The sequence below is a fragment of the Melospiza melodia genome, chromosome 11 (genome assembly GCF_035770615.1).
Source record: "Melospiza melodia melodia isolate bMelMel2 chromosome 11, bMelMel2.pri, whole genome shotgun sequence".
NCBI lineage: Eukaryota > Metazoa > Chordata > Aves > Passeriformes > Passerellidae > Melospiza > Melospiza melodia.
In genome coordinates this window covers 26,442,696-26,468,720 of record NC_086204.1, presented here as the reverse complement: position 1 = coordinate 26,468,720, position 26,025 = coordinate 26,442,696, and the positions used below count along the sequence as shown (strand labels likewise).

The window sequence follows — 26,025 nt, the reverse complement described above, 5'->3', positions numbered from 1 at the left end:
TCATTTCTCTTTCATACCAAATGGCTTCCTTTGCCCAATCTACTTCTCCCATAGCACCTCCAGTTTCCTTCTTGCCTCTGCAATTCCTCAGAGACACATATGTCCACAAGATGGTACTAGGCTACCAGTAGCCCCTACAATGGCTGGTCAGTGAAGACTCTTGAAATTGCTGCTGCTCAGACGTCACCAGAGAAGTTCACTCAAAAAAATCTCATTGGTGTTGTTTCCTATGAGAGGCATTAAGGCCAAAACACCTGTTTGGTTGTTTTTTAAAATGAAACAAAATTCCATCAGGAATCAGAGCAGATCATTGCTGTGACTGATGCTCTGCACATTCACACCTGTTTAGTCTCAGATAGCTTCATTATTGCCTTTGGATCCACTGCCAATGTCAACTAATAAACTAACTTACAAAAGAGAAGAATGAGGCCATGAATTACAGTAGCTTTATAAATCTGTGTTTTGACACATTCAAAAAAGAGAAATTTGACCTAATGTATTATAAATACCTCATTTGCTTTAAGCAATTATTGTAATCTATCACATTGATGCAGCCAACACAAATATGCGCTACATTTCTCATGCTAAAAATTGTTCAAACAGGCTTGAATAAATTGTTAATACTCTATAAGCTGCTAGTGGAATAGCTCAATGATTAGCTCTTCTCTTCACATGATTCAAAGGCATTAGTGACACTGCTGACTAATGACTTGCAAAATTTTGTTAAAGACACAGGTACGTTTTTAAATGGCAGCCCAGTTCTTAAGTCAATGGCATTTCAGGCTTTGAAACTGCAAAGCTTTGTTACATTGGTTTATGTAAAATTAGTGTTTGATTAAATTTTTTTTAAAATGACACTCCACATATAATCATGTTAATTCTAGATTCAAGTTATTCTTGAAAAATATCTTCTCATAATATGATTACTGGAATACTGTTAATGCTGACTGCATGAAGGAGGCTGCGATGTTAATTAAAGACGGTGAACTGCTTTCTCATCAGCACCGTACAAATGGAGTGATAAATAAGGCCCCTGATAGCTTGGAAACCATTTGTTATTACTGATCAGACCGCATGTGCTTAGGCAGTAGAAAGGGTAAGCAGTCCCTACGAGGCGAGGTGCCCACCTTTAGTATACTTGGTACTTGTTTCACTAATTTTAATACAATTAAGTGGAGATCACCACATCAGTATAGTCATAATGAAAGCCCTCAGTGGGAGATCTGAAGTAATGAGGAGAGCACATAATTTGTGACTCGAGGCCCTTTAAAGGAGCCCGCGTGTTTAATTGGCTTAATAAAATTAAGATCATGAATGAGGCTGCCATTGTACCAGGGCCACCGAGGGAGGCTCAGGACCTGAAGGCCTGACCCAGTCAGACCCAGCAGGGCCCAGGCCCGCCTATCCCAGCGAGAGCTCCAGGGTGACCAGCCCGGCCTGGGAGCGCACGGCCGTGCCATCTGCGGGGCTTCCTTTCTGCGGCCGCGGGAGCGTCCCGCAGGTGTCCCTGCGGGCTCCTCCGGGAGGCGGGATGCCGGCCGCGCTCTCCGGGGCCGAGCCGAGCGGGGCCCGCCCAGCGGGGCGCGTCACGGCGGCGGCGCGGCGGGGCGGGGGCGGCGCCGGCCGCAGTCGGCACGGGGCGGGCAGCGAGCGGCGCGCCGGCTGCGCGCACCCCGCACACGGCGCGCTGCCACCGAGGGAGGGAGGGAGCGAGCACCATGTGCCGGCCAGCGCTCGCCCGGCTGCTGCTCCTCCAGCTGCTGCTGCTCAAGCTGCATCTCGGCAAAGGTGAGTCCGGCGCGGCGCGGTGCGGCCGCTCTCCCTCCGCGCCGGGGTCCCCCGGCCTCAGCGCTGCCGGGGAGGAGGCGAGCGTCCTGCCGGCACGGGCACCCCGGGATGTGCGGCCGCGGTTGCCCGCTCGCCCCGGTGCCCTGCGCGGGGTTTGGGACCTGCGGAGGGCCGGGCACGCTCGGGGTTGCGACCTGCGGGGGCCGGGCAAGCTCTTCAGGCGGGCGAATGGAGCCCGAGAGCTGGTGACAGGAGCTGCCACCTTTAATCCTTTTCAGAGGGGATTTGTGCCTCATCAGAGCAGCGCGGCACCGAGTCTGTAAAGCAGATTTGCTCCGTTCTCCCCCCGCCCTCAACTTTAGTTGGGTCAGGTCCCTTTTCCCGGGACGGCGCCCGTGCCTTTTCCGCCCCGCGTCCCCAGGTGTCGGTGCGTTTTGCCCCGGCAACGGATGCGCAGGAGGTCCCAGCATCACTGCGCTTTATAATTTTTCTTTGTCTGTTGTGTTTCGGGTTTAACCATATTCTATACCCAGGCTCCTTTTCCCTCCGCCTTTAAAACAATGTGGGGAAGCACGGGAATGGCCCCTTTTATTCCTGCACAAAGCAGCTTCGGGATCGCCGCCGTGCTCCCGCGGAGGCGCGTCTCCCCCAGCCCCGCACCGAGCCGCTGTGCCCCGGCGAGCCCGGCCCCAGCCCCGCACCGAGCCGCTGTGCCCCGGCGAGCCCAGCCGCAGCCCCCACTCGGCCGGTGGTTTCTCCCGGCGCCTTGCCCGGGCTGTCCGCGGCCAGGCGGCCCCGGGATGCTCCCGCCGCCCGGCCGTGGGAGCGCGCCCCGCTGACCCAGGCGCGGCCCCGTGTCTCGCAGGCGCCGTCAAGGAGTGCGAGGAGAACCAGTTCCAGTGCCGAAACGAGCGGTGCATCCCCGCCATCTGGAAATGCGACGAGGACGACGACTGCTCGGATAACAGTGACGAGGCGGATTGCCGTGAGTATCCGTGCCCCGCACGGGGCGGGGGTGCCGGGCAGGGCGCGCTTCCCAGCTGCGCTGCGCCTCTTTTTTATGAATGAATGAATGAAGTCGCGCCGTCCTCGGCCGCGGCGCCGATTGGCTGCCGGCAGCAGCAGATCCGTGACGCGGCGCCGCGGGGCAGCGGCTCCTCGCTGCCGGCTCGCCCGGCCCGGCCCGGCCGGGATGCCCGGAGCGGTGTTCGGTAGCGCGGGTCCGGCGGCTGCCGTCACCGGGCAGCTCCCTGCCCTCCCTCTGCCCGTCCCCTCGCCTCCAGCAGCGTCTCTGCTCAGAGCGCCTCTAGGAGCACACAGTTTGTGTTCTCGGGGCAGTTGGGAGAGATGTCAAACCCCGGAAGAGCCCGTGCTTAGGGCGAGTGACAGGTGCTCATGTGAAATATTGCTTACTCATAATCATCCTACAAGATGTGCGGTGGGTGTGGATCTTGTGTTTAAATATGTTTGCAGTCAGGGTGACAAGGCAGATGAACAAGTAGCACTGCTTGGTTTGGCAGTGTCAGCCATGCAACACTAATTCCTTCATAGTGTAAGGGAAAAGAGAGCAAGATCTATACTTCCAATCCTGAAAAAATGGCACTCGTTCCTTCTCCTGTGGTGTGGCCCTGGTGTGTATCAGTGGAAACCCATAAACTCTGGGTACTTTGTAGGGTTGTGCTGTTATAACTTGGCTGTTACTTTGGTTACAGCTTCTGATACCTGGGAGAACTTGTCTTAGCCATGGAGTGTAAGAAGCATCTGTAAAAGAAATTACAGAGCCTAAATCTTGAAGAGAAGTGTCTTTAATTTGGGATTTAAAATTGCAAATATTGTAGCAAGTACCACATCTCTTAAATTATCTCTGTAGAATAATAGGCACTGAATGTGCATTCAGTGAGCGAACTCTTCAAAGCTCATAGACCCAGTGAATGCATCACAAAAAGAAAGGTCACTGAGTATGTGTTTTTCCATATGTAATTTTCCTGCTAACATCTTCCCATGTAAGTCTGTCAGGTGATATTTGGAGTGAAGTCTGAGTAGATCAGTTTAAGAAGAGCAGGGATTCCCAAACTCTTCAATTATAACAAGATGTTCCCTGTGATTACCCCATAACATTTCTTTCTGGTTGCTGTCTTTATTCAGAGGACTTGATTGACTTTATATATGATATTTTTTATGATCTGGGGAGTAGGCAGCATTAATAGAAATGGCTCTTACAGGAATTATAATGGCACTATTTTGAGGCAACTTAGGTGTGGAATGTTTCAAATTGGCAAAAGAGTCGGGGAAGCTGGGGGTGACTGAGAACTACCGTGGACTCCTGTGCAGCCATAACTGGGAAAGTTTTCTCAGAAGTGTCTGTTTCCCAAGACAGGCAGTAATCTGTGGAAGCACTGAGAATCTCTGAGCAGGTGTATAATGGTGTTCTTGAAGCCTTCCATTTAAAACCTCTGTGCACTGTGGTACAAAGGCTTGCTGAGCTCAGGTGACCTGTGGGCAGTGCTTTTGGAGCTGCTTTTTGGAGGTTGGGATCGTGGCTGGAGGAGCATCTTGAATGGATTCTGGACCCTGCACTCAACACAGAAGAGTAGATTTGTGTCCTGAGCTCTTGCCCTGAGTGAGTGAGGGGCTCGGTATCTGGGCTGCTTTTTTATTTTCTCCTTATAAGCAACCCTCTGAGCATTGTCTCAGAAGAGAGAGCGTAGAACAACATGCTGCTGAACATCAGCTCAGCGTGAACTGTGCTATGTTATAATGCTTATTGCATCTGATTTAGGTTTATTTCAGAGGGGTTTTATAGTTGCTGGGTTTGGGGGTGGTAAAAATATGTTCTTCACTTTAATCTGAATTTGGCATTTATTATTGATTGGGAATTGGACTACAGAAATTGCTCACGGACTGTTTATTTAGTTCATAAATAGAGAGATTTTGCAGTTGCTTCTTCAAGCAGGCTGAAAGACAAAAATTACATTTGTCATGCACATTTTTCTCACTTAAATTGTTCTGAACACTGCTTTGTTTTGAAAGTGCATACTGTTTTTCAGCATATGGAACGTTTGGAGTTCTACTCACTGGGTGAAAAAATACATTCCATGTTTTCGCCTCTAGATACCGCCTCTGTTATCACTGCTGTAATAAACAGAAATTTATTTTAAAACTATTTTATGAACATATGCAATAGAAGAAACTATTTTGGAAAACTCAGCATGCCAGAGTGGTGATGGAGAGGGAAATGAATATGCAGGTAGCCTGCTGGCAGTGAGTGCTGATAAGGACCCTGATAACCTCTGTAATTACTTGATGATTCCTTCTCCCAGAGCTAATAATGTATTTGTAATAGCTCATTGCTGTTTGTGTATATTCTCCCCTTTTAAAGAGACAGGATGGTCTTTATGGTGTGCAGAATTGGTTTGTGAAACCAATTCCTTGTGGCAGACAGTGTGATACACTCGAAAATTTTGTAACTAAGAGTATCTTCAATAGTTGGAAAGAGTTGATTTTTTTTTTTTTTTGGCAGGACTCTGTGGGCTTCCTACGAGAAACCATCTTTGTGCAAGACTGAATTTTAATTTGTTTGTTGTTATCTGTGTCCCCTTCGTGTTGTGTCCTGCGTCTGTCCCTGTTTCCCCCATCCTCCGAGCCCCCATGATTTGCTGGCATCATGTTTTGGATTCTAAGGAGAATATTTCAGTAATCAAAGCGAATTGCGTCCTTGGCATTTGATTTCAACTGAGTAATCCTTTTCTGTCGGGGCTGGGAGTTCAACTTATGTACCCTAGGACTGATGTGTGAGTTAATACAGCAGACATGGACCTGAAGGCAGCACTGGTTTTTTTGGTGTATTAAGTTTATCCAGGACTGGGTTTCTGGGTTAGCAAAAGAACGGTAGCCAAGGAGGCTGTCAGGAGGGAGGAGATGGTGCTCATTGTGTGTAGGCACATGACTTGTGAAGTGTTAACAAGAGAAAAGGAGGAGACACTAATTTGTGTGCATTGTAGAAATATATAAAAATAAAGCAGTAAACAGATTGCCTAAATATGAAGATGCTGTTTTGCTGTCATGTTTTCAGAAATTTATACCATTTTGAGGAAAGGAAGATGAAAAGGGAGTAGAGATGTTCCTTAAAATGTATCTTTGGAAAGGAAGCTAAACTACAGAGAGATAACCAGTGGAAGTTACATTGTTTGGATTGCTGGGGAAATAATGTTTTAAACTTTGGAATTAGAAATCTTGGGTACCTACTGCAGAGTTTAAACCTGTCCTAAAACTATTTGTTCTGCTCTATGCAAAAGGATTTGCTTGAGCTCAGTCCAGTCTGTGTAGGCCTGGAAAAACAAAATCCTGGTCACAACTTACAGCTTTCAATGCCACAATCTGCACTAAACATGGTCCATACAATGTAGATGCATTTTCGTCCTTCCCTGTGATACATTTTCCTCTTTGGAAATACTGAAAAGACACTTACAAGCTGTTTCACACAATGCTTGCAGATGACAGTCATTGAGACATTTTTTGTAATGGTACAGCAGCAACTTTATAAAACATCAAAGCTACTTTTATAGTGGGAAAAATGTCCATTTTCTGAGGCACAGTGTTTTAGCAAAAGCATTCTTTGCTGAGATACTCAAAATGTGGGATACTGCCTTTTTTCTGTGTCTCCCTCAGGATGGGTGGAGGCTGCAAAGCCAGGTCAGATTAGGGATGTGTGTGCTGTGTGTCCAGGGTGCTGTGATCATCACCCAGAGGGGAAAATCCTCGAGCTCTGTTCTGAAGGGGGAGTGGCTCTTGGAGGCTTTTCCCCAGCTTTACAAGTTTATTCCTGCTTGCCATTGTAGCCAGCAGAAAACAAGGAAGACCTTGCAAACAGCTGCCAGACGCAATATATTTGACGCAAAATAGGAGCTCTTACTTTGATAGCTGTTTGATTTTATTTTTATGATGCAAGTATGATTTATTTTAACCCAGACCTGAGTGTGGGTGAAAGAGAATGGAGGATCTCTGCTGAAATGTTTCACTGTTGAATAAACACTAAATGTGGCAAAGAGTATAGTTGCAAAAAGCAATGAGTAGCTTAACCAGTTTCCTAAAATGAAACACAAGCTGGAGGATCATTTCAGCTTTGTAATACCTGCCTGCAGGGGGACACAGCCAAATGCAGAATTACTATTTCTTGTTTAAAGCTCCATTTTCCACCTTTGCACTGGTATCCCTTCTGTGATGTTGCTTGCTGGTGAGGACTGCTCATGGGGATATTTTATAGACAGGGTTGAGGCTGCCTCAGGTGTGAGATGCAGTCTGAAGGGAGTTACTGTTTCAAAAACTGTTCCCACGTGTACAGAATGCAAAGTAAACATGTGGCCTCAGCAAACCTCCCCTACCTCAGCCCTTGCCTGCCTGTGGCTGCAGGAGGTGGCTGTGTAGCTGAGACACATTTCCTTTGCAATTGAGGAAGGAGGAGTCCTGTGCTCACACTGGCTTTGTGCAGAGAATTTGACTCCTGCTGCCTGTGTGGAAGCCCAGGAGGCAGCCTCATGGTCTCTGTGCTTGTCAGTTTAGGTTTCACTAAAGCTGGCATTTGGGAGTAAAAACATATCAAAAAGCCCATTTGAAAACTGAATTCTGGATCCTGTGCAGAGTTAAGTGTGGTCTGGGTGGCTTTGAAGTGCAGGAGTGTAATGGTGTGCCAGGCTTGCAGCTTTTGGGGCGTGACCAAGTGACACAGTAGGCACTCACAATGCCACATGTATTCTAGAACTTTTTTTCCTCTGTTGTGCATTGCTCCAATTTCTCTTTCTGTTTCATATTGAGCCAGTGTCCTGTATGCTGAGTGATTGCTGCCTGCCACCCTGGAGATCCTGTGCATGTCACCACGTGGAGTTTTAGGGTTCCCTGGCTTATGCATGTCATATGCTCTTGATTGTGTCAGTGACATTTTACCCGTGTTGTGTGGCCAGCTTGCATGCTTATCCCAAAACTGGAAGCACTTGGAGGACTGGTGTTGAGAGGCAGGAGGACTTGTTTGCTTTTCTGTGTGGCTGCTGCCTGCTTGTCCTGGTCTGTACTGGATTCATGTCCAGCTTAGGCCCAAAACCAGTTTACTGACTTCTTGTGCTCCACAGTGAATGCCTTTATTCATTTATTTTCATTTTTCATTATATTCTTGTTATCTGCTCTGAAAAAGCTAACTTGTATGTTTTTGGTGTCTGGATTATCTTCCCTGTTAGTGCAACCTGCTGCAGCAACGTTTATGTAGAAAATGAAGTTTTAAGCACGTGCCATCCTCCTTTTCCCTATTTCCTGGGACATTTTCTTGAGCAATTTATTTATGCAGTTTTATTTATTAAGCAGTCTAAATGCAGACTGCTTTCCAGAAGGTGATGATTTTCTATCACTCCTGCTCATGGTCTGGGAAAGAAAGAGAGGACTGAGATGGGACCACTGAAAAGGCAGAAGAGAGAGCTGGGAGAGCCACTGGGGACATGATGGTTACTGGGGGAAGTGAACTTGGTTTTATGCAGTGCTGCTGTTTTATGCAGTGTGTCTAGTTGCTCTAGATACAGTTACAGGAATGAGCTGTGGGCTGAAAAGCTTTCCTGAGGTCAAGGAGAATGGGAAGAGTGAATGTAATGATTAAGTTCAAGAAGGAAATTATGAAAGTGCAGTTGAAACCAACATCACTTGGTTTGTTTATCAGAGAGCTCAGAGCTGGCATTTCAGAGGATAGAAGCATATTCTGCATTTTGAGCCAAGGTAGGTTAATTTAATCCAAAGCATTTTAAAGTATGAAGAAGCTGTGGCTGCCCCATCCCTGGCAGTGTTCAACGCCAGGCTGGCTGGGGCTCTGAGCAACCTGGGTTTGGAACTAATGGTCTTCAGAGTCCCTTCCAACCCAAACCATTCTGTGATTCTATGAAAAGTCAATGCAGACCAGTTCTCTTATGTCTGCAGTGTTCTAGACCCAGCCTTAGCACAGCTTAGAGATGTAATTTCTGACTGATTGATGTTAAGAGTGGAAGATACTTAGGATAATTTAATATTAATCAGAAAATGTTCCAAAGTTTATTCAAACTGCAATTATGAAACCAGAGAAACCAAGTGTAATGTGTTGGTGAACACATTTATTTGATACACCTACACTAAGAGATTGCCAGTGCTAGAAATAATAAGTTTTTGTGACTCCATTGTCCACCTAAAGGACATTAAACACTCTGTTACACCTGAAAATGTCTAACCATTATTGATTCCCTCAGCAGACTCCCAGCTTTTGTTTCTGCTGGCCTTTTCAATACCATCAGCTTTTTGAATTCACTGACAAATCTACCATGTCTTTGGTGTGCCTCAGAGACTGATGTTGTGTTAGGGATGCATTTGTGGTAGGATTGATTTGGTGTGAAGTTCTCCTGATCCTTTCACTGGTGTCCTTTTCTTTTGTACAGCTTTTCCATTTTCCTGCAGCTTTTCCCTGGTAATTTCAATGTTCCCAAAGCATGCTGTTGCTCACATCTGCTTTTCTGTGCCTGCCTTATAAAATGCTGTAACATGTCGGTTGTTCTTTCATTTTTTCCTTTGCCCAGGAAAAGAAATCAGTAAGTTGAGTTTGGTGATGGAGATGAAGATGTGGGTTGCTGTTTGTTGTCTTGTGCAGTAGCTGGTCCTTGGCAGAAGAGGAGCCTGCCTGCTCTGGTGTGCTCTGCTCCCAGGCTGACAGCTGCTTCCAGTCAAAGGGAAATCCTCACTATTTCATGGTGCATGTGAGGGGAGTGTTGGAAAAGCTGAGTGTAGTTTTTCTTACTCTCTATTTTCCATTAAAATTATCAATATGTAGATACCCAGGGAGGGGAGAGTAAAAGGCCCTGTGATAAAATTAATGCAGATTTTCTACTCTGTGAGAAATTCTGTCTGAAATGCAAGTGATAAAAACCTGATTAGACTTTAGAAGTTACAACAATACTGTAAGCTAGTTGAAAAATAAAACCAAACCCTTGCACGCTGAAATATTTTCAAAAGCCGGATTTTAACGTGCAAAAAGCCAAAAAAATTTTTAAAGGAGAGTTGTGAGCTCTGTCACTGATGGTCCCTCAGGTCGAGACATCCTGTTTCTTGCCATAGTAATGATGCCCTGGTAGACAGTGCTTCTGCTCCTGGCAAGGCCCACGACTTTCCTTCCCAGAGCTGTGGCAGATCTGGCAGCCCTGTGCCTTTCTCCTCATGAGGAGGTGAATAAATGGTGATGGAGCTCCTCTGCTCCAGAGTGACTCTGCTGTACAAGAGTCAGCAGCCAAGCCAAGAACAGAAATGAGGCCTCCTGCCTGCCAGTCCAGTGCTCAGCACACACAGCTGCTCCTTGCAGAGGTACCTGTTGGACAAGTGGAAGGGTTTCAGTTTTTCCTCCAGGTTTCCTGCTTTTATTCAGCCTAAGCTAAGGCCTGGCAGTCACTCCCTCACACTTAATGCCAAGAGCAAGTGTTAGGAACTGGGAGAGAACAGGATTTATAGCTGGCGTGGAGCAAGGCTTACAAGCCTTTGGGCTGCAGCCATGCAAAGTGAGTTTTATTGCCAAATTTTTTTCTTAGATGTTCTGTTTCTGATAGTTCAATATTATTTAATGCATTATTAATATTTATTAAATGCTTGAGAGCATGTGTGGCACTGTACCAGGACCAGAGCAGTGAGGGACTCAGTTTCCATGGCAGCAGGAGCACAGTCCTGTACTTGCAGAACCAGAAGGGCTCTTTTTGGCAACTGCTCTGTGCTGTTGTGATTACTTTTTAAAGATAGATATATTATTTAACATTGAATTCGTTAATGCTGCAGAATCTTGTCCATCCTGAGTGAGAATTTTGCCTGCTGTAAGTTTCTTTATCTTTTTCTTGAGTTCTAGCTTTGTTTCTGTATCTTCTGTGGGCGTCATTTCTTTTACTTGCAAAATAGTGAAAGGAGTGAAAGTTTGCATTGAAAATTCATAGTAATAGGTAGAAGTTTTATCTTGATTTTGGTTAAATTTGAAATGTTACATTGTTGAAGACTTCTTTTCCTTTACATGTAGCATATAGCTTAGATTTATCAATTAAAATAATTGTTGAAGAAACTGGTGTGTACAGCTGACAGTAAACTCTTTACTATGTCCCTCATTTAGATAACTGCTCCAGTTCCAGGTTTTAACTTTGTATTTAATTTAACTGGCCTTGTTTTATACTTTTTTTCACGCTGCCTTCCTTGATATGTAATGAGTAGTGTAATGTACACTGAGGTGATACTTCCCTTCATTTCAAGGGGTGAATTAAACTTTTTCTTTGATCCCAAGTCTTTGTCTTGCTGTGCATTACCCAGTTGAGGTTTTCTGTCTTTCTTTCCATGTATGAAGTTAATGGGATTAATTCCTTTGACTTTTTTTCTGTTTTTGTTGATCTAGGTGAGTGAGGTTGTAGGCCTCCTTCCAAATGTGTTGCATGAGTCTCCTATGATAGATACCAGCTGCTTGGCTTGCTGGTTGAGCAGTGATTGTATATCAGTAAACATTGCTGGATTTACTGGATGTGCTCCATCCATATATGATGCACTCTGTGAGATCCAGGGAGTAAAAATCAGCTACAGCAGGAGTAGTGAATATACTTGCACTGAGAAGAAGAATTTTGGATGTAAACTTACAACTGTTCCTGTAGACTTCTCATCCTGAATCACAGTTGATCTATAGAGCTACTTATAAACAGAGATGGCCCAGTTTCTTTGATAGCAAATGTCAGTGCTGACTGATATAGGCCAAGAAATACACCTCCTGCCTCTGTAACTCAGAGCTTCTATTCCTGTTTGTGTGCTTGTGTTACGCTCATTGCACATTTGTCATCCCGTGGCTGCTTAGCAGTTCAGCTTTCTATGAATCTTCCCATAAAAGTGGGCTAAATATTATCTCAGGGACATGAAAATTGATGCTTGGGAAAGTCACCCTCTGCCCAAGGCTGTAGAGTGATTCAGCAAATCATTGTGGACATGAGTGACTCATGAAGAAAGTCCCCAGTTTCTTTTTTTCAGGTCTATTATCATGTTGTTTTACACAGATAATTGTGTTCCTTGGATTAAATGACTGCTCAAGGATTTAGCCTTTGCTTTTGTCATATACAGTTTGTAAAATATTCAGAAAAACCCTGGTGTTGAGACAACTCACTGTTTGAAAATTTTAGTGTTGGTCAAGTGCAGGAAATGCTTCAAATGTCTCACTTCTTGTATATAGTATTGGACACAGAAAATACAGGTGCTAGAGGAGGAGCATGATACTTTTGTGTTCCAAAATGAACTTTGTTTTTTTTACATTCCAACAGATCCTGAAACATAGCCTGTGTACAGACAGACATCACTGCAGCCACTTCTTCAGCTGGCCAAAAGTGCCTGTTGTGAGACTGTACCACAGACCTTTGGTTTGCTGAAGAGGCTCTTTCCATTCTAAATTCCATTCAAGACTCCTTCACCTCCTGCCCACGCCTTGCTGTTATCTGAGCATGCACTGCTGAACTAATCACCTGTGCACCCGTTCCTCCATAAATTATAAGTAACCTATCATTTTCTGGAAGGAACAAAGATAACTGAGGAGCTTAATTTTCTATTGTGTATTTTATTGCTCTTTTCCTTCTTCCTTTCTCGTGTAAAACAGCAAAGGTACAGTTTAGATTGCACAACTCTGAAGTTTACACAAGGTGGGCTCTGTAGGTGGTTCAGGATGTGTAACCTATATGGGAACTGCTCTTTGGCACCTCGTAAATAAGGAGTTTCAAAAGGAACCTCTGGACCAATCTCTGCCAGGATCACATTGATGTGTTGAAATTGCTTTACTTCAAGCTCTTTGCTGGATGATTTCTGTTCCACCTTTTCACAAGAGCTCTTTTAACACAGAAATCTGTCCTATTTTTTATAAAATAATGTGTTATGTGTATTTGCCCAAGGTGCCAGTGCATGTTGATCCCTGAAGTTAAATTAGGATTAAGGAGCTGCATTAACAGGTGTTGAAAAGAATCACGTCTGTCCAGTTCTTGACTGCAGGGTCTCTGATTGTGGCATGGCACTTCAAAGAGAGTGAGTGTAGAGCAGGGGAGAAATCCTGGGGCACCCTTTTCTAGAGGGAAATGATAAATAAGGTACTTAATTTTTCTCCATGGTCGTGGACAAGCCCATGCCTGAGCAATATGGAGCCTTTCCCAGGGTTTTATTGCCTTGCTCTTCTTCCAGTCTTTCCCCATGAGTTTGGCCATTAATTCTCATGGCTGTGTGTCACAGAGTGCCCATCCTCAGCAGCAATGCACAAAGCCTTTGTTAACACCTTCCCTTGCTCAGGCATGACAGAGGACTCTGCAAAGCTTGGCTGAGAGCAGCAGCATTTCTGCACATTCGATTATGCACGCAGCCATGTGAATATTGCAAGCCTTTATTTGTGCTAATGTTCATAGAAAGGATTAATAATTCCTGCACAAATGCTGTACTTCAGCTGGCAAGAAGCAGCTGAGTTCCCTTTGCCCAGATCTAATTACTTAATTTACAGTATTTTTTATATTTTGAGACTGAAATGCAGGTTGAGGCTGCCAGGGTGACAAGTGTTGGAGGATTTTCCAGAGCTGATGTGGAGCTCCACACCTGCCTCCTGTTGATTCCAGTTCAGGCTGTTGGGCACTGTGAGGTGCACTGGCAAGCAGCGCCCTGAGGGATGTGTGATCACAGGACAAAAGCCATTGCTGGCACTGAACAGTTTTGATCCTCCAGTTTCAAGGTCAGGACTAAGATATTCAGCACCATGGGAGATGCTGCATTCCTGCAGCAGGAGTCAGGGCTGTGCTGGGGATTATGGAGTCCTTGGTTTATGGGGCTCTTGCCCTGGCAGCTTCATCCCTGCCTGCTTGGTGTACTGGAGGAGTGTTTCAAGAAAACCTGAAACTAAAATATCCTTTTAGAAGACTGCTTTCTTTCCTTTTCCAAGCAGGCTGGATAGCTGTCAGTGAGTTGTCCATAACAATAAGGATTGAGCAGTGATCTTTGTTGCTTACTGGTTCCTTTTCTGAGCCACATTGTGCAGGCTTCATCATCATATCACAGGGTTAATTTTGGAATGCAAAAAAGATGCTTCCCTGACAGTGAAAACCACCGAGGGGGAGGAAGGCAGCCAAGTACAGGACCTAATTTCCCCCCTTCCTACAAAAGTGTTTTTTTTCTTCCTGTGGGGGAGTGTGAGTTTGAATGTAGCATTAGAAACATATTCAGCGAGGGGTTTAGGGCAGAATCTTGCTGTGTTGTTTTTGAAAAGGGTTCTCTCCTTGCTACTTGTTTCTACTGAAGCCATGTGGGATTAGGTTTCCTGAGAGGAATAACAAACCTGGTGAGATCCAGAACAACAAATTGGAATTCCCTTAATTTAATCTATGGCCGTTTTTTGTGACTGTGGTTCACCTGAGAGCTGTATCACCTTTTCTGGGGGTGGCTGGGGATGAATTTTCCTGTGAAGCGTTTTGGTGCATCAGCTTGACCTTTTACATAGAAAAAGGGCATGTGTAAATGTCACTTTTCTACAGTAATCAGTTGGGATTATCTGCCATTGTGTTGGGTTTTTTCCTCTGCTTTTATAATAGCAGAGATTTTTACAGCACTTTGACATGTAAGAATGATGGCGGTTTCACTCTCTTATGCTGGATAAATTGTCAGTAGATGGGAAGGAGATGATTCATACCAATTAGGACTCAGTGTGTGAGAGAGTGATATTTCTTATTGGATATGAAGTGGAAGATGGAGGACCTCATTTCACTCATACTGTTAGAATCCAAAATGTTAAATGATGAGTCTCTTAGGATTTGGGGAAGATATTTGCTGTGTGTTCTGCTCTAATTAATTGCGATGTTTGTGGGGGTTTCTCATTACTTTAATCTGCGGACAGCGCCGTTCGCTGATGGTGAAAGTTGAAGAGAGAAAACATCTTGTCTGTGTGAGGGCTCAGCCTGATCTTGCTGCTGCAGAAGTCTCTGAGGAAATGCTGACTGGTTATTTTAGATTGCTGACAAAGCTTGGTCCTGTAGCTTCAGAGCACAGAGCTGACCCTCTCCCTGCTGGTGTAGTTCTGTTGAGATTGACATTTCTTAGCTGGAAAAGCTGCTGCTGTGGGCCCAGAAGGGCTGAAAGGAGATGGATCAGGGTGATCCACGAGGTCCTGCTGAGAGAAGAGCCCTGGCTGGCTTTGCTGAGCACGGGGCTGTGCCCTCCTAGCTGAGCTGGCCAGGGCTCCTCCACAGGGCCACCCTACCCAGGCAGGCAGAGCTTCACCTCGGGTACATTTTATCTCCTGAGGTGAGCCTGTGAAATAATGGTGAAGGGAACAGCGTTGGCAGGGGAATATGCTAGATAAAACATGAGTTTGAAGTGATATTTCAAGAGATCTTTGTTCCTTCATAGTTACAAACAGTCACAACTGACCGTAAGAAACCTTTGCAAACTCAAAAATCAATGGCTTCAGGCCTGTGGTGTTCACAAAATGTTTTCTGCAGTGGTTTTCACCAGGGTATTACCCTGTCTTTATTTTAGCTTCCAGAAGTGCATAGAGAATCATTGTGGAGCTACAATGCAAGTTCTGGCCTTGGACCACTGTTTTGTTCCAAGTGAGGATTAACTGCTCTCTAATTCTGTTTTAGGGGTGAAAGTACAGCTTCATTCCATTCCTGATCTCATGCATCCCCCAGCTACAATGTTGTGTGAGAACTTGCCATTGGCAAGCCGTGAAAATAGAAACCATCCATATCTTATTGACCATTCAGTCTGTCTCCATCCAGTCCTTCTTTTACTTGTGTTTCCCAGTGCCCTGCTGAAGGAATGATCAGTTGCAGGCATATTTTAGTCTGTGACACCCCTAGTTTTTTAGTGATCTTGCTTTTAATTTGGATGGTGTAAAATTGCTCTCTTAGGCTGCTTAGTCTGCATTTGCATCTCTGCTCTTTGGTGGAAGAGGCCAAGCTTGCTCCAGTGGATTCTGTGTTATTCTATGGCTAAAGCAAGTTCTTCCTGTGCTAAACTTCAGGTGTCTCTTCCTTCTGGAGCTCTCAGTGTGCTACAGGTGCAGTGTGTAGGCCTGAACTTTCACACAGGAAGTCTAGAAGTGCAGGAGATCACAAGGTTAACGTGATATTTAAATTTTATTGAGAATCTGCTTATGGCAGGAGAATCCTCACTGTGGCTTTGACTTTGCACCTGTGGTGCTCACCTTGCCCTGAACAGCACAGCAACTAAAATTTCTCCAGGCTTGGCTCACAGTTTGCAGTGTTATCTGTCATAGCAGGAATAGACCCAAGGAATATAAGCAATGTTCTCAATCCCACAAAATTGACCTATTGCCTGGGTTGAGTATTCCCAATTAAAGCTCCTTGCCCTGCCTGACAATATTGTATCCATGGCTGAAATATGGCTTGGAAAGTCTCAATATTATTGCTTTAATCCATTTGCTTATGAAAGAACTTTAAGTTCATGTTCTGGTTTAGCTACTGTGCAATATATTCAACTGTCAAAAACAAAAAAAAAACAAAAAAAAACCAAAAAAAAAAAAAACCCAAAAAAAAAAAAAAACAAAGCAAGAAAACTCCAACCCTGAGCCATTTGGAGAGGTGGTTTTTCCTGCTAAGCTGCAGGCTATTAGATTGCACAGCAGAACTCTTGGAGAGTTCAAAGTGAGTTTATTGTTGCTGTGTGGGTATTTAGTGAGTCAGTGCAAACCTCTTTAATTCTGTTACGTCACTAATGCAACTTTCATCCTGCTTTTCACTACCCTTTCTCAGGTAACATTAACAGGATTTGCCTGTAATATATAGGTACTAAAACACTTCCAGGATATTTGTAATATAATAGGTACTTCCTGTAATATATAGGTACTAAAACACTTCAAGATTCTTTTGTTTGACTGTAAAAAATGGGTAGGAAGAATTGCCAAATGTGAGTAGGCACTCTCCATCTCTATCACTGCTGTGCACTTGTTTAGAAGTGAATGAACTTGATGGAGATTTGCTTTGATGAGCTTTTGCCAGGTTGGCCTTTTGTTCCAACAGCATTATGTCTGACTAATTACAGTCAAATAAACTGCCTTGGAGTTTTCCAGCATGCTGCCTCTCCTCTAGATGAAGAGCAGGTAATCATGACTCAGTCCTGCCAGATCTATTCTATTACAAAGAATTTCTAGGCAGGTGCCTGTGGAGTAAATCTGTACTGCTCTTGCAAGGATCTTTGCTCATGAAGGCCATTCCAGGGAAAGTTTTCAGGGGGAACAGGCAGGTGGGGCCAGGCCTGCTGGAGGGTCATTTGGGTGCTTTGGACAGTTCTGCCCTCAGGTCTCCACTGGAGAAGTGCCTTCCTGCAGAGAGCTTGCAGTGCCAGCCTGTGTGATTGGGCTCCTCACCTTTGCATTTACTTACTGTTGCCATTTGCCATGGCTGCATGCAGTAAACCTGCTGTCAATGCAGAGACATGGGAGGCTGCAGCTGCATGTCAGGAAGGTGCTTCTCTGCTGCAATAAGTAGAAATAGGAAAGTAAAAATGCCTCTCTACCTGTCTGATTGTTAGTGGGGCAGATCGGCCCCAAAAGTAATACTAAGGTATTCTATTCTATAAATGCCCTATTTTTAAAAATGAAAACAAGAAGTCTCATTATAGTCATTGAGGGTATGCACTGGGAGCAGGGTACCTAGCTGTATTAAAATGTGCCTGATCAGGCAGGGGCAGGGACTTGGTATAAAATCCCTTTGTAAGCTTTCATTGACAGCCCCCTTCAGCTCTCATTTTCCCAATTTGCCCTCTTGTGAGACGGGGAAGTGGTTTGTCTTTATTTTTGTAGAATAGTGCAGTCAATAAATGGTCAAAAGAGTGGAACAGGAGCTTGGTATTGCTGTTTAGTTAAATGTGTGTGCTTGCAAACAAAATCAGCAAGCTGGCATTTGGTCAAGAGAAGCAGCTTTCAAGTTTAGAGGGACGGACTTCTGAATCCAGTAAGAATATTGAATGCAACCCAGATGGCATCCTGGAGGGAAGCTCTGTGGCATCAATTAGCTTGTAGGTGACCATGCTTCCAGCCAACTGTGAGTTACTTGGCAGCTTGCCACTTGACTGCTAGTGAAAATTCAAGAGCAATGAGATGAATAAAAGTTCCTCAGAGACAAAGAGAGAAAGATGTCTTCACTTGAGAAAAGATTTGTGGATACTATTTCTTAAATTATTTAAGCTGTCTGCTTTTGTCCAGCCACGTAGCTCAGTCTCACTTATATACATTTCTTTGCTGACTTTGTGTATGTAAACCCATTTAAAACTTCTCCCAAATTTCACATGTAATTTGTTCTGAAGAAGGAATCTGCAAATAAAAGGGCCACCAGTAGCTGAACCAGTGCCCACCAGTGCCCTTGTAGCTACTAGAGGGTGAGCTTAATTTAACATTTCCCTCTGGAAATTATGTTCTTATCTAGATTTTAGGGCTCCTGTATTTCTGCTAAGACTAAATGAGGTTGTTGCACTCTGGACTCAAAAAGAGCTGCTAAATCATGAGGAACTGGCTGCATTGTAACAGATTGTATTAGCACAGTTTCAGATCATCCCACTGAGGACAGAGTCTAAGAAGCAGTAAGACTAAACACTCATATGGGACAGATGTGATTTATCTGATATTAGAATGAGCTGGGGCCAGATTTTGTTGACTTTGAGTTTATTCATCACTAACAGAAATACTTCAGCATGCCTTTTCTTTTTGGAAAAAAAGTTAATTTTAAAGGGACTTGAAATTATCTGTGTGTCTCAAGTGCCAACATTTCAGATGTCTTTTGCATCTGTGCAGTGAGGGGTAATTCGGTTTGGAGAGCAGATGTTGTGGAAGGCTGCACTGCAGCATGCCTGCCTGTTTCTGGCCACAAAGATTTACTCCTGGGTGCACTTGCTTTCTATTTATGTAGAAGAATGGCAAATTCCCAGTCTTCTGTATGCACTAAGAACTTGAAGATCTCATAACAGATTTAAGCAGTAAATGCTTCACTAAGAGCTTTAGAAATGAGTGGTTTTACTCTCAAGAATTTATTTCAGCTGCTTAGTACTGAATTTTTACCCTGTACTGAAATGTGTTGTGAGTTTTTCAAAAAGAGCAGAAGTGTTTGCAAGGAAGTACTGATGGTGAGATTCTTCACTCTGTTCTCCTGAGACAAAACAATTTGAAAACGTCCCCATGGAAAACAGAATGATACCATTATCCCAGAACTGCATTCTGTTGTGTGCAACCTTGTGCTGTGCTGCTTGCTAAAGGGAGAAAAAGGATTTTATAAATAGCCAGATGGGAAAAAGGCTATGAACTGTAAGTATGGATGTGTGCTCAGAGCGACCTAGGACTGGCTTTGTACAGTACAAACTGTTCTCCATGGCACTTTCTGGTCTGGAGATGTGGTTTTGCTGAGTTTTATCACACCACACAAGGTTGTGTGCTTCTCCCAGTGTAGCTGTCAAGGAAAAAACCTATGTTTTGATTTTGAAAGTATTACATGTAAAAAGCTATTAAGTGGAGGTTGTCTTTTTTAATCCAAAAGTTACATCTGAGTTTTTAATGAACTGACAATATAATATGCAGAGGTGCCTTCCCTGCTCATGCCATCAGGTGTTCCTGTTTGCCACAGACAAGGGCTTAGGGAGCTGATCTGCCTTTCCAAGGCCACCCATTTGCTTTCCTTTGGGGGATGTGGAGGCTCTTTCAAAAATGCCTTTGCTGGGTCACTCCTCCTGGCTTTACTCCTGTACAGCACATGGGTTTGTTTTTACAGCTTCAGAAAGACGTGGTACCAGAAGCAACAACAGCTTCAAGGAAGGACCTGGAAACACAGCACTAAAAATTTTAAGCTTTCAAAGCTTCCCAGGAGTGCATGGATGTGGAAGAATATTCCATGCTCAAAGCAATCCAGAGAGTTGTATTGGGGTGTGCTTTCAACTGAGCATCAGAAATGGGCACGAGTTTCATATTTGTCTTACTCAGTTGGGTCAGCTGTGTTCCAATTCAGAGCAAACTCATCTTCAGTTTGAAGTTACTGGAAGTGTCAGGGATTTCCTCAATCTGGTTCTTGCTTTCTTAGTGACTGCAGAAGGAAGAAGCTTGAGCAAGCACTCCCAGGCATTTTACAAGGAAAGCCAAAGCATAAAGTTATTTTTAGATCTGATTTTTTAAAATGCCTGCTGAAAAACCTTTCTCTGCTTTGCATAAGAATGAACCTGGCAATCAGATCCTTATATAAATAAATCCTGAAGCTCACTCAATCAATATTTTGTTCCTCTCTTGGCTCATGTAGAATAAAATCACAGAAGAGCTAGTTAGTTTTCACAATTAATGCTGATCTTGCAACAACAGTCACGATTTTAAGAGTCACCTGATTTCTCTACAAAGTCCTGGCCAAAGAATTTTCTTTTTCTCCAGAGGTTGCATTGTCATGGCACTTTTCTGCTCTGAGGATTTTATTTTTGATATCACTTTTGTCAGAATCACGTTTGAGAGCTGCCCGTTTCTCCTCTTTAAATGTTGCAATAATTTGGAAATCATCTTGACAGCTGAGTCATCTGAGTGACTTTGCTCTCATCTCCCATCCAGGGTGAATCCTCCTTGTGCTTGCTGCACAGGAACGTTCAATTCCTTCCTCTCATTTACTTCCAGTGATTGCTCAAGTTCTCTCTCAGGGGCTGTGAGAGAGGAGAGAAGCAGATAAATATGGCAGAATATACAAATAAATATATATGAATATACAATTTCTCTTTCTGGCAAAGCTCAAAGTCTGTTTCAGTTTTCACTTGATCTTTCCAAAGAATCCCCCCAAAAGTTTTATTATCTGGTCAGAGCTGTGCTCCAAGGGTGCTGGATGAGCCCAAAGCACTCCAGACCTTCCCACATGCAGCAGCAGCTCTGCAAGGAGTGAGAGCAGTGCCCTGTTCCTCCTGTGGGCAACAGCCCCTGCTGCAAGGGGCACTGTAATATTTTAGTACCTGCTGGGACAGTTTATTTTCTTTGATCTCTGAGGCAGAAAACTCTCACAAGACTGTAAAGGACTTCAAATTTGGAAACTCAGCTGCTGCTCATCAGCACCAACAGTTGAACTTTGAATCTGATGCAGCCAAATGTGTCTGAGGCTAACACACATTTTATACTGGGACATTTCCAGATAAAGATCATTAATCTTCAGAGTAGAATAGATCTTGATTTAACCTCTGGGCCCTCTAGAGTGTCTCCTGTGGTGCTGTGTTATTGGTCAGTATAAAAAGTCCAATTTAATCCTCAGTAAGAATTTGAACTTCTGTGACTTTCACATTTCAAATTTCAAGCTCTGCTCTCCTCTGGGATTATCTGTGTGGGTTTATGCAGGAGCTGGGAGGACATTAGTTTTTCCATTAACATGTGGCAATTGCTCACCCTCCTCTCTCTCTTCCCCCCCAAGGTTTTTGGCATGGTGCTGCATTCCTATCAAGTCATTGCTCTTGGGCTCATGACTTTCCTAATCTCTTGGGACATTTTAAATTTGATTTCTCATCATGGTGGGTACTGCTTGGTAGTTTTGTTGAACATCTGATCTGAGTTTCTTTAAAATGCTTTTCATATTTTGTAGGAATGACTTAAGGAGGACTCTCCTCTTACCCTCTGGTCTAGTGGTGACTCAGTAGCTGCCTGGAATTCAGGTCAAGTGGCCCAGGGTGATGGGTGCTGTCCCAGGTACAGAGACCAGAAAAGATAATGGGTGTCCTGAGAAGGACATTCTCTGCTCAGTTCCTGTTTTTAGGGTCATCTGGCCATATTTGCCTCTCTGTCTGCAAACAGAGCAGTGACAGAATCTCCCCTGCAGACCTGTTTTGGCAGCACCAAAATCAGAGGGGAAATGTGGTTTGTTTTTGTTTGCCTTTGAAATCCTCCTGCAGGAAGGAGCAGGAGTGGGGCAGAGCTTACGAAAGAAGCACACGTAGGGTGAGTTCAGCCTCTGACCACTTCCCTCCCAAGCAGGAGTGACACTTCTTGGTGACTGCTGCCACTGGCTAGAGATAAAGCAGTATTTTAAGGGCCAAGTATTTCATAGATAATTATCAAACCAGAGCTATCCAGCTATACCTTTTGGGTGTTTGATAAAGTCTCCAATAGGATCTCTATCTTTCCAAGTCATCACAATAAGGTTTCAGGACTTGTAACTTTTCTCTTCCCATTTGACTTTAGTATTATACAAACTTTTGGTCTGGTGCCTCATCTGATTACCTCCCATTTAGTACTCTTCTGAGATGAGTACCTGAAAAGCACAACCAATCCATGACACTAATGCCACTAATTGCAACTAATGAGTGTGTTTAGAAGCATTCTCACAAGCAATTCCAGACCCAGCCTAATAGGGATTCTGATTTGTGTTTGAAGCTATATAGGTATTCTGATTGGGCTGTCAGTGCATCTCTGGCCACCACCAAACAGGATCAGTGCATGGAATTTGCTTTCCTTCAGTGAGGATGCTAATTCAGAGCTCTCTCACACAAGCTGTCATCTAATCTATTAATAAAGTCCCCATGAAGATGATAATCTTTGAGACCTACGCTTCATTTTCCAACTTGATTGAAATTAATCAGCTGGTTTGATTAGTAGATATTAACAAGAGGTCTAACAGAAAAGCAATGTGATCATGTAATCATCATGACTTTAATATACCAGTCCACAGACAGAGTTAACTGGAGTTCCTCCTCTGTCTCTGCCAGGAGCAGGGGTAAGTTACAAATACATGACAGTGCTGAGTTCTGCTGTGAACAGAGATCACTGATGGATCCTGGCTCCATGTGAATGCATACAGGAAAGATATGTCCAAAATACAAGACCTATCAATGCTCACAGCTCCAGAATAATGAAAAGTTGAACCTTTAATGATGGTGTTGGCTGTACTCTTTCAGTGTAAAATCATTACTCCTTGTCCTACCACTACAGGTCCTGATGAAAAATCTCTCTACATCTTTCTTGTAAGCCCCCTTATACATTGAAAGGCTGCAGTGAGGTCCTGCAGGAGCCTTCTCTTCTCCAGGAATCTCAAGGATGTGTTTGTGTCTCCTGCAATAAAAGAACCCTTGGATTCTGTAATACAGGATGAGTTAGGAGTAGCTATTGAGCAAGAAAAAAGGGAGAAAAATGCAAATTCCAGTGGGCAAATTCCAGAGGACACAAAGCAGTAAGAATGTACAAATCCAGTCTGCTCATGGAACAGAAATTCCAGCTGTGTTTGAATCTGAGAGAAGGCCTGGCAGATAAAGGCTGTGGGCCCTGATTTGGTCTGGAGCAAAGGCTGCCTGGGGAGCAGTGTCTGGAGGCTTGGGGCTGTGCCTGCCTGCTGCCAGGCTCTGTCTCAGGGGCTGCTCCCTCAGTGCTGGGGGATTCTCTGGTGTCTGTCAGTGCTGAGAAGGGCTCATTACAGGAGATGGTGCTGGTGTCAGACGTCCACGTGCAGGGTTGTCACAGTCTGGTTATTCTGCAAAGATTAGTTCTTTTATTGACTTCTTGCTGAAGATTGGCATGCGTTTCCTGAGGAAAATCTGGACATCCTGCCCTAAAAATAGCTGAAGACAACTGGCTTCTGAGGAGTTTGCAGTCAGTCTGTGGCCTTAGAGGAAACAAATCTGTTCGTGAGCTTCTGGTGAGCCTATCCAATATGTGACTCTGTCCAGTCTTTTACGTGTTCTCCTAGCCCAGAGCTTTGACTCCTTCACCAAATGACCCCAAGTGCAGCCTCTCTCAAATGCAGGTAGGATTTAGGAGGCCAGTGAGTGACTGTACCCTTGTGCTGGCTATGGCTGCTCCAGGTACAGTGCCATAGTGGGATTTAGGATCTGCAACCCATAGTAGCCCATGGCTTGGTCTGAGCTGTCAGGCAGTCAAAGCTCTGCTGCACTGGGCTGTGTTCACAAAATTGTGATGTGTCCATGTAATCAATGAGAAAAATCAACAGGAGCCAGCATGTGTACACAAGTGGACAGGATTGATGGCTGTGTAACTCACTGGCCTGGGACAGTCTGCATTCCAGGGAAGGGAATAAACACAGTATGGACAGTGAGATGTGGAGGTGTAAATCATTTGCTATGTCTTTATCTACTGACTTTTAGGAAAAGTGTGACTCCAGTCAAATAGGAATGGTTGTGATGTGATGGGAGAGCTGTCAGTGAATTGAGGTGAGGTGTCTGTGCTTCACTGCTTCTCAGAAATTGGTCTGTCCTTGGCTTCAGCTGCATTTTTATGTGACATTGGACAAATGGCTTAACCTCTCTGGGCATTGTTGCTTAAAATGAAAATGTAAATATTTTTGCCAACCTTTGAGCTATCACTGGATTAATGGATAAAAATTGCTGCATAAAGGGAGAGCATCATGTATGATGCATTTAATCTTGTTTACTTGCAGCTGGGTTACCTTGAAGTGTCACAACTGCCAGAAGTGTGCAGGGTGACCTACCATATTTGCCTGAGCCAAGATACCTCCATAACTAACTTCACCTATAAATTCTCCAGATTGATTTAAAAACATATTTAGATACAGTTTATTTAGTGTTTGTAGTGCAGAACTTCACTTTCTCTAATGGACTCTGTGAGCTCCACGCTTTCAGAAATTGCTTAGGAAGATGACAGCACAGACACTGACAGCCATGGTCTTCAGGAACCAACCTGGGCAGGCAGAGGAAAAGAAAATATATTGTGGTACCTCCAGGTAACACATCTTCTGCTTTATTTGTTTCATTCCTTGGATCTTTAGCTTCCCATTTTTAAGCAAACCATTTGCATGCCTTTTCATTTTAACTACAATATTTAAAATTACAATAAATGCAGTATCTTAACTGTTTTTACTGAGAGAAAGAGTCTGGTTACAAAAAGTGCCATCTCTCTCAATGCCTAGAATTAGCAGTCCACACTGAACCTTGTCCACTGGCCTGGCTTGTCTCTGAGGCTGCCCCAAACTCTGTATTTCTGGCATCTAACTCTTGCTTTTGTGTTGGGGAAACATCATCCAATCCTCCAGTTCACAGCTGTGCTGCTTGAGCTGGTTCAGCCCTTGGATAGCTGTCGAATGGTGAGTTTTGCTGCCAGGTTGTTGCATGTCTGTGGATTTTGTTCTGCTGTGGTTGTTTGCTGTGCTGCTCAGACACATCCTCCTGTATCAGACAGTCACTGTTCCAGAGGGATTTGGAAATCCTGCAGCTTTGTTCTCAGGGACAGTTACACTGGAGAGACAAAGCTGTTCCCAGCCAAAACAGCCCATGGAAATAAAGGGCCAGTGGGAGAGCACAAACTGGGGCAGCACATGTGGAAAATCTGGCTTGTCCAGTGCCACTGGGTGGTTCTGTGTTGGACCAGGGCATCCTGGTGTTTGGCACTCTATGAACACAGCAGAGACCTGGCTCTGTGATTTTAATTCTCTGCTAGATGCTGACAGCTGGGAAGAAGCACAAGGCAGGAGTAGGGTACAGTAAGGGCACAACAAATGTCTGTGAGTATCAGTCCATCTCCTTGTCTGTGTGACCTTTGCTATTTCTTCTTCAGATCTCTTGGATGCATTGGTAGAATCCTGTTTTCTTTCTCTCTGCTGGAAAAACTTCATGTGGCAAATGTGGTGTGACTCAAGCTGTGATTGGCAACGACTGAGATTGTCCCTCAAAACCTTGTTTTGGTTTGTTTAGGACTCAGAGAAGAGCAACAGGGAAGGGTTGGGGCAGGAAAGCATCAGTAGCCAGCAGTGTCATCACAGGCCAAGCACTGTCATCACAAACCCCTGGCACCGAGCTGGGGGGAGGATGTTGGGGTGTTCATTTTGATTCCCTAAGCCACAAGGGCTGTCTGCTTTTGTTAGTAGGCTTCCCTGTTATCCCACAATCCCTTCAGACACTTGAATTTGTCTGCATTTCTGCCTACATGGTAGGGGGTGTTGGGAGGCTTCTTGTTTCAGAGGCACTTGTGGTCTTTGAATGCAACTTTTTACCCTAGTGACAAAAAGGAGGCACAAGGCCAGAGATGGCATGCTGTGCTGTTTATGGCTTGATTTATTTGTGCCCATGTCTGTCACACAGATGCCAATAGGTTTTATCTTCATTTACAACAGCCCAAAATGTTTCACCTGGACTGACACAGGTCCTAGACCAGACAGGGAGGTTCCACTGGGAGGTTTTTCTTAGCATGTAGCTTGTTGCTGTGATTTTTTTTTTAACCCCTGCTTCTCTCCCTGACCCTAA

General features: G+C 44.4%; 1 protein-coding gene across 2 annotated transcripts in view; it reads left to right on the top strand.

Moving 5' to 3' along the window:
- The first annotated feature begins 1,659 nt into the window (after positions 1–1,659).
- LRP8 (LDL receptor related protein 8) overlaps positions 1,660–26,025 on the top strand; it is a 170,727-nt gene continuing 146,361 nt past the window's right edge. For both annotated transcript variants that reach the window (XM_063166134.1, XM_063166133.1), the window contains exons 1-2: positions 1,660–1,788; positions 2,654–2,773. In XM_063166134.1, coding sequence (XP_063022204.1) covers positions 1,719–1,788; positions 2,654–2,773 — 190 coding nt within the window. In that variant the 5' untranslated portion in view covers positions 1,660–1,718. The remainder of the gene's footprint in view (positions 1,789–2,653; positions 2,774–26,025) is intronic.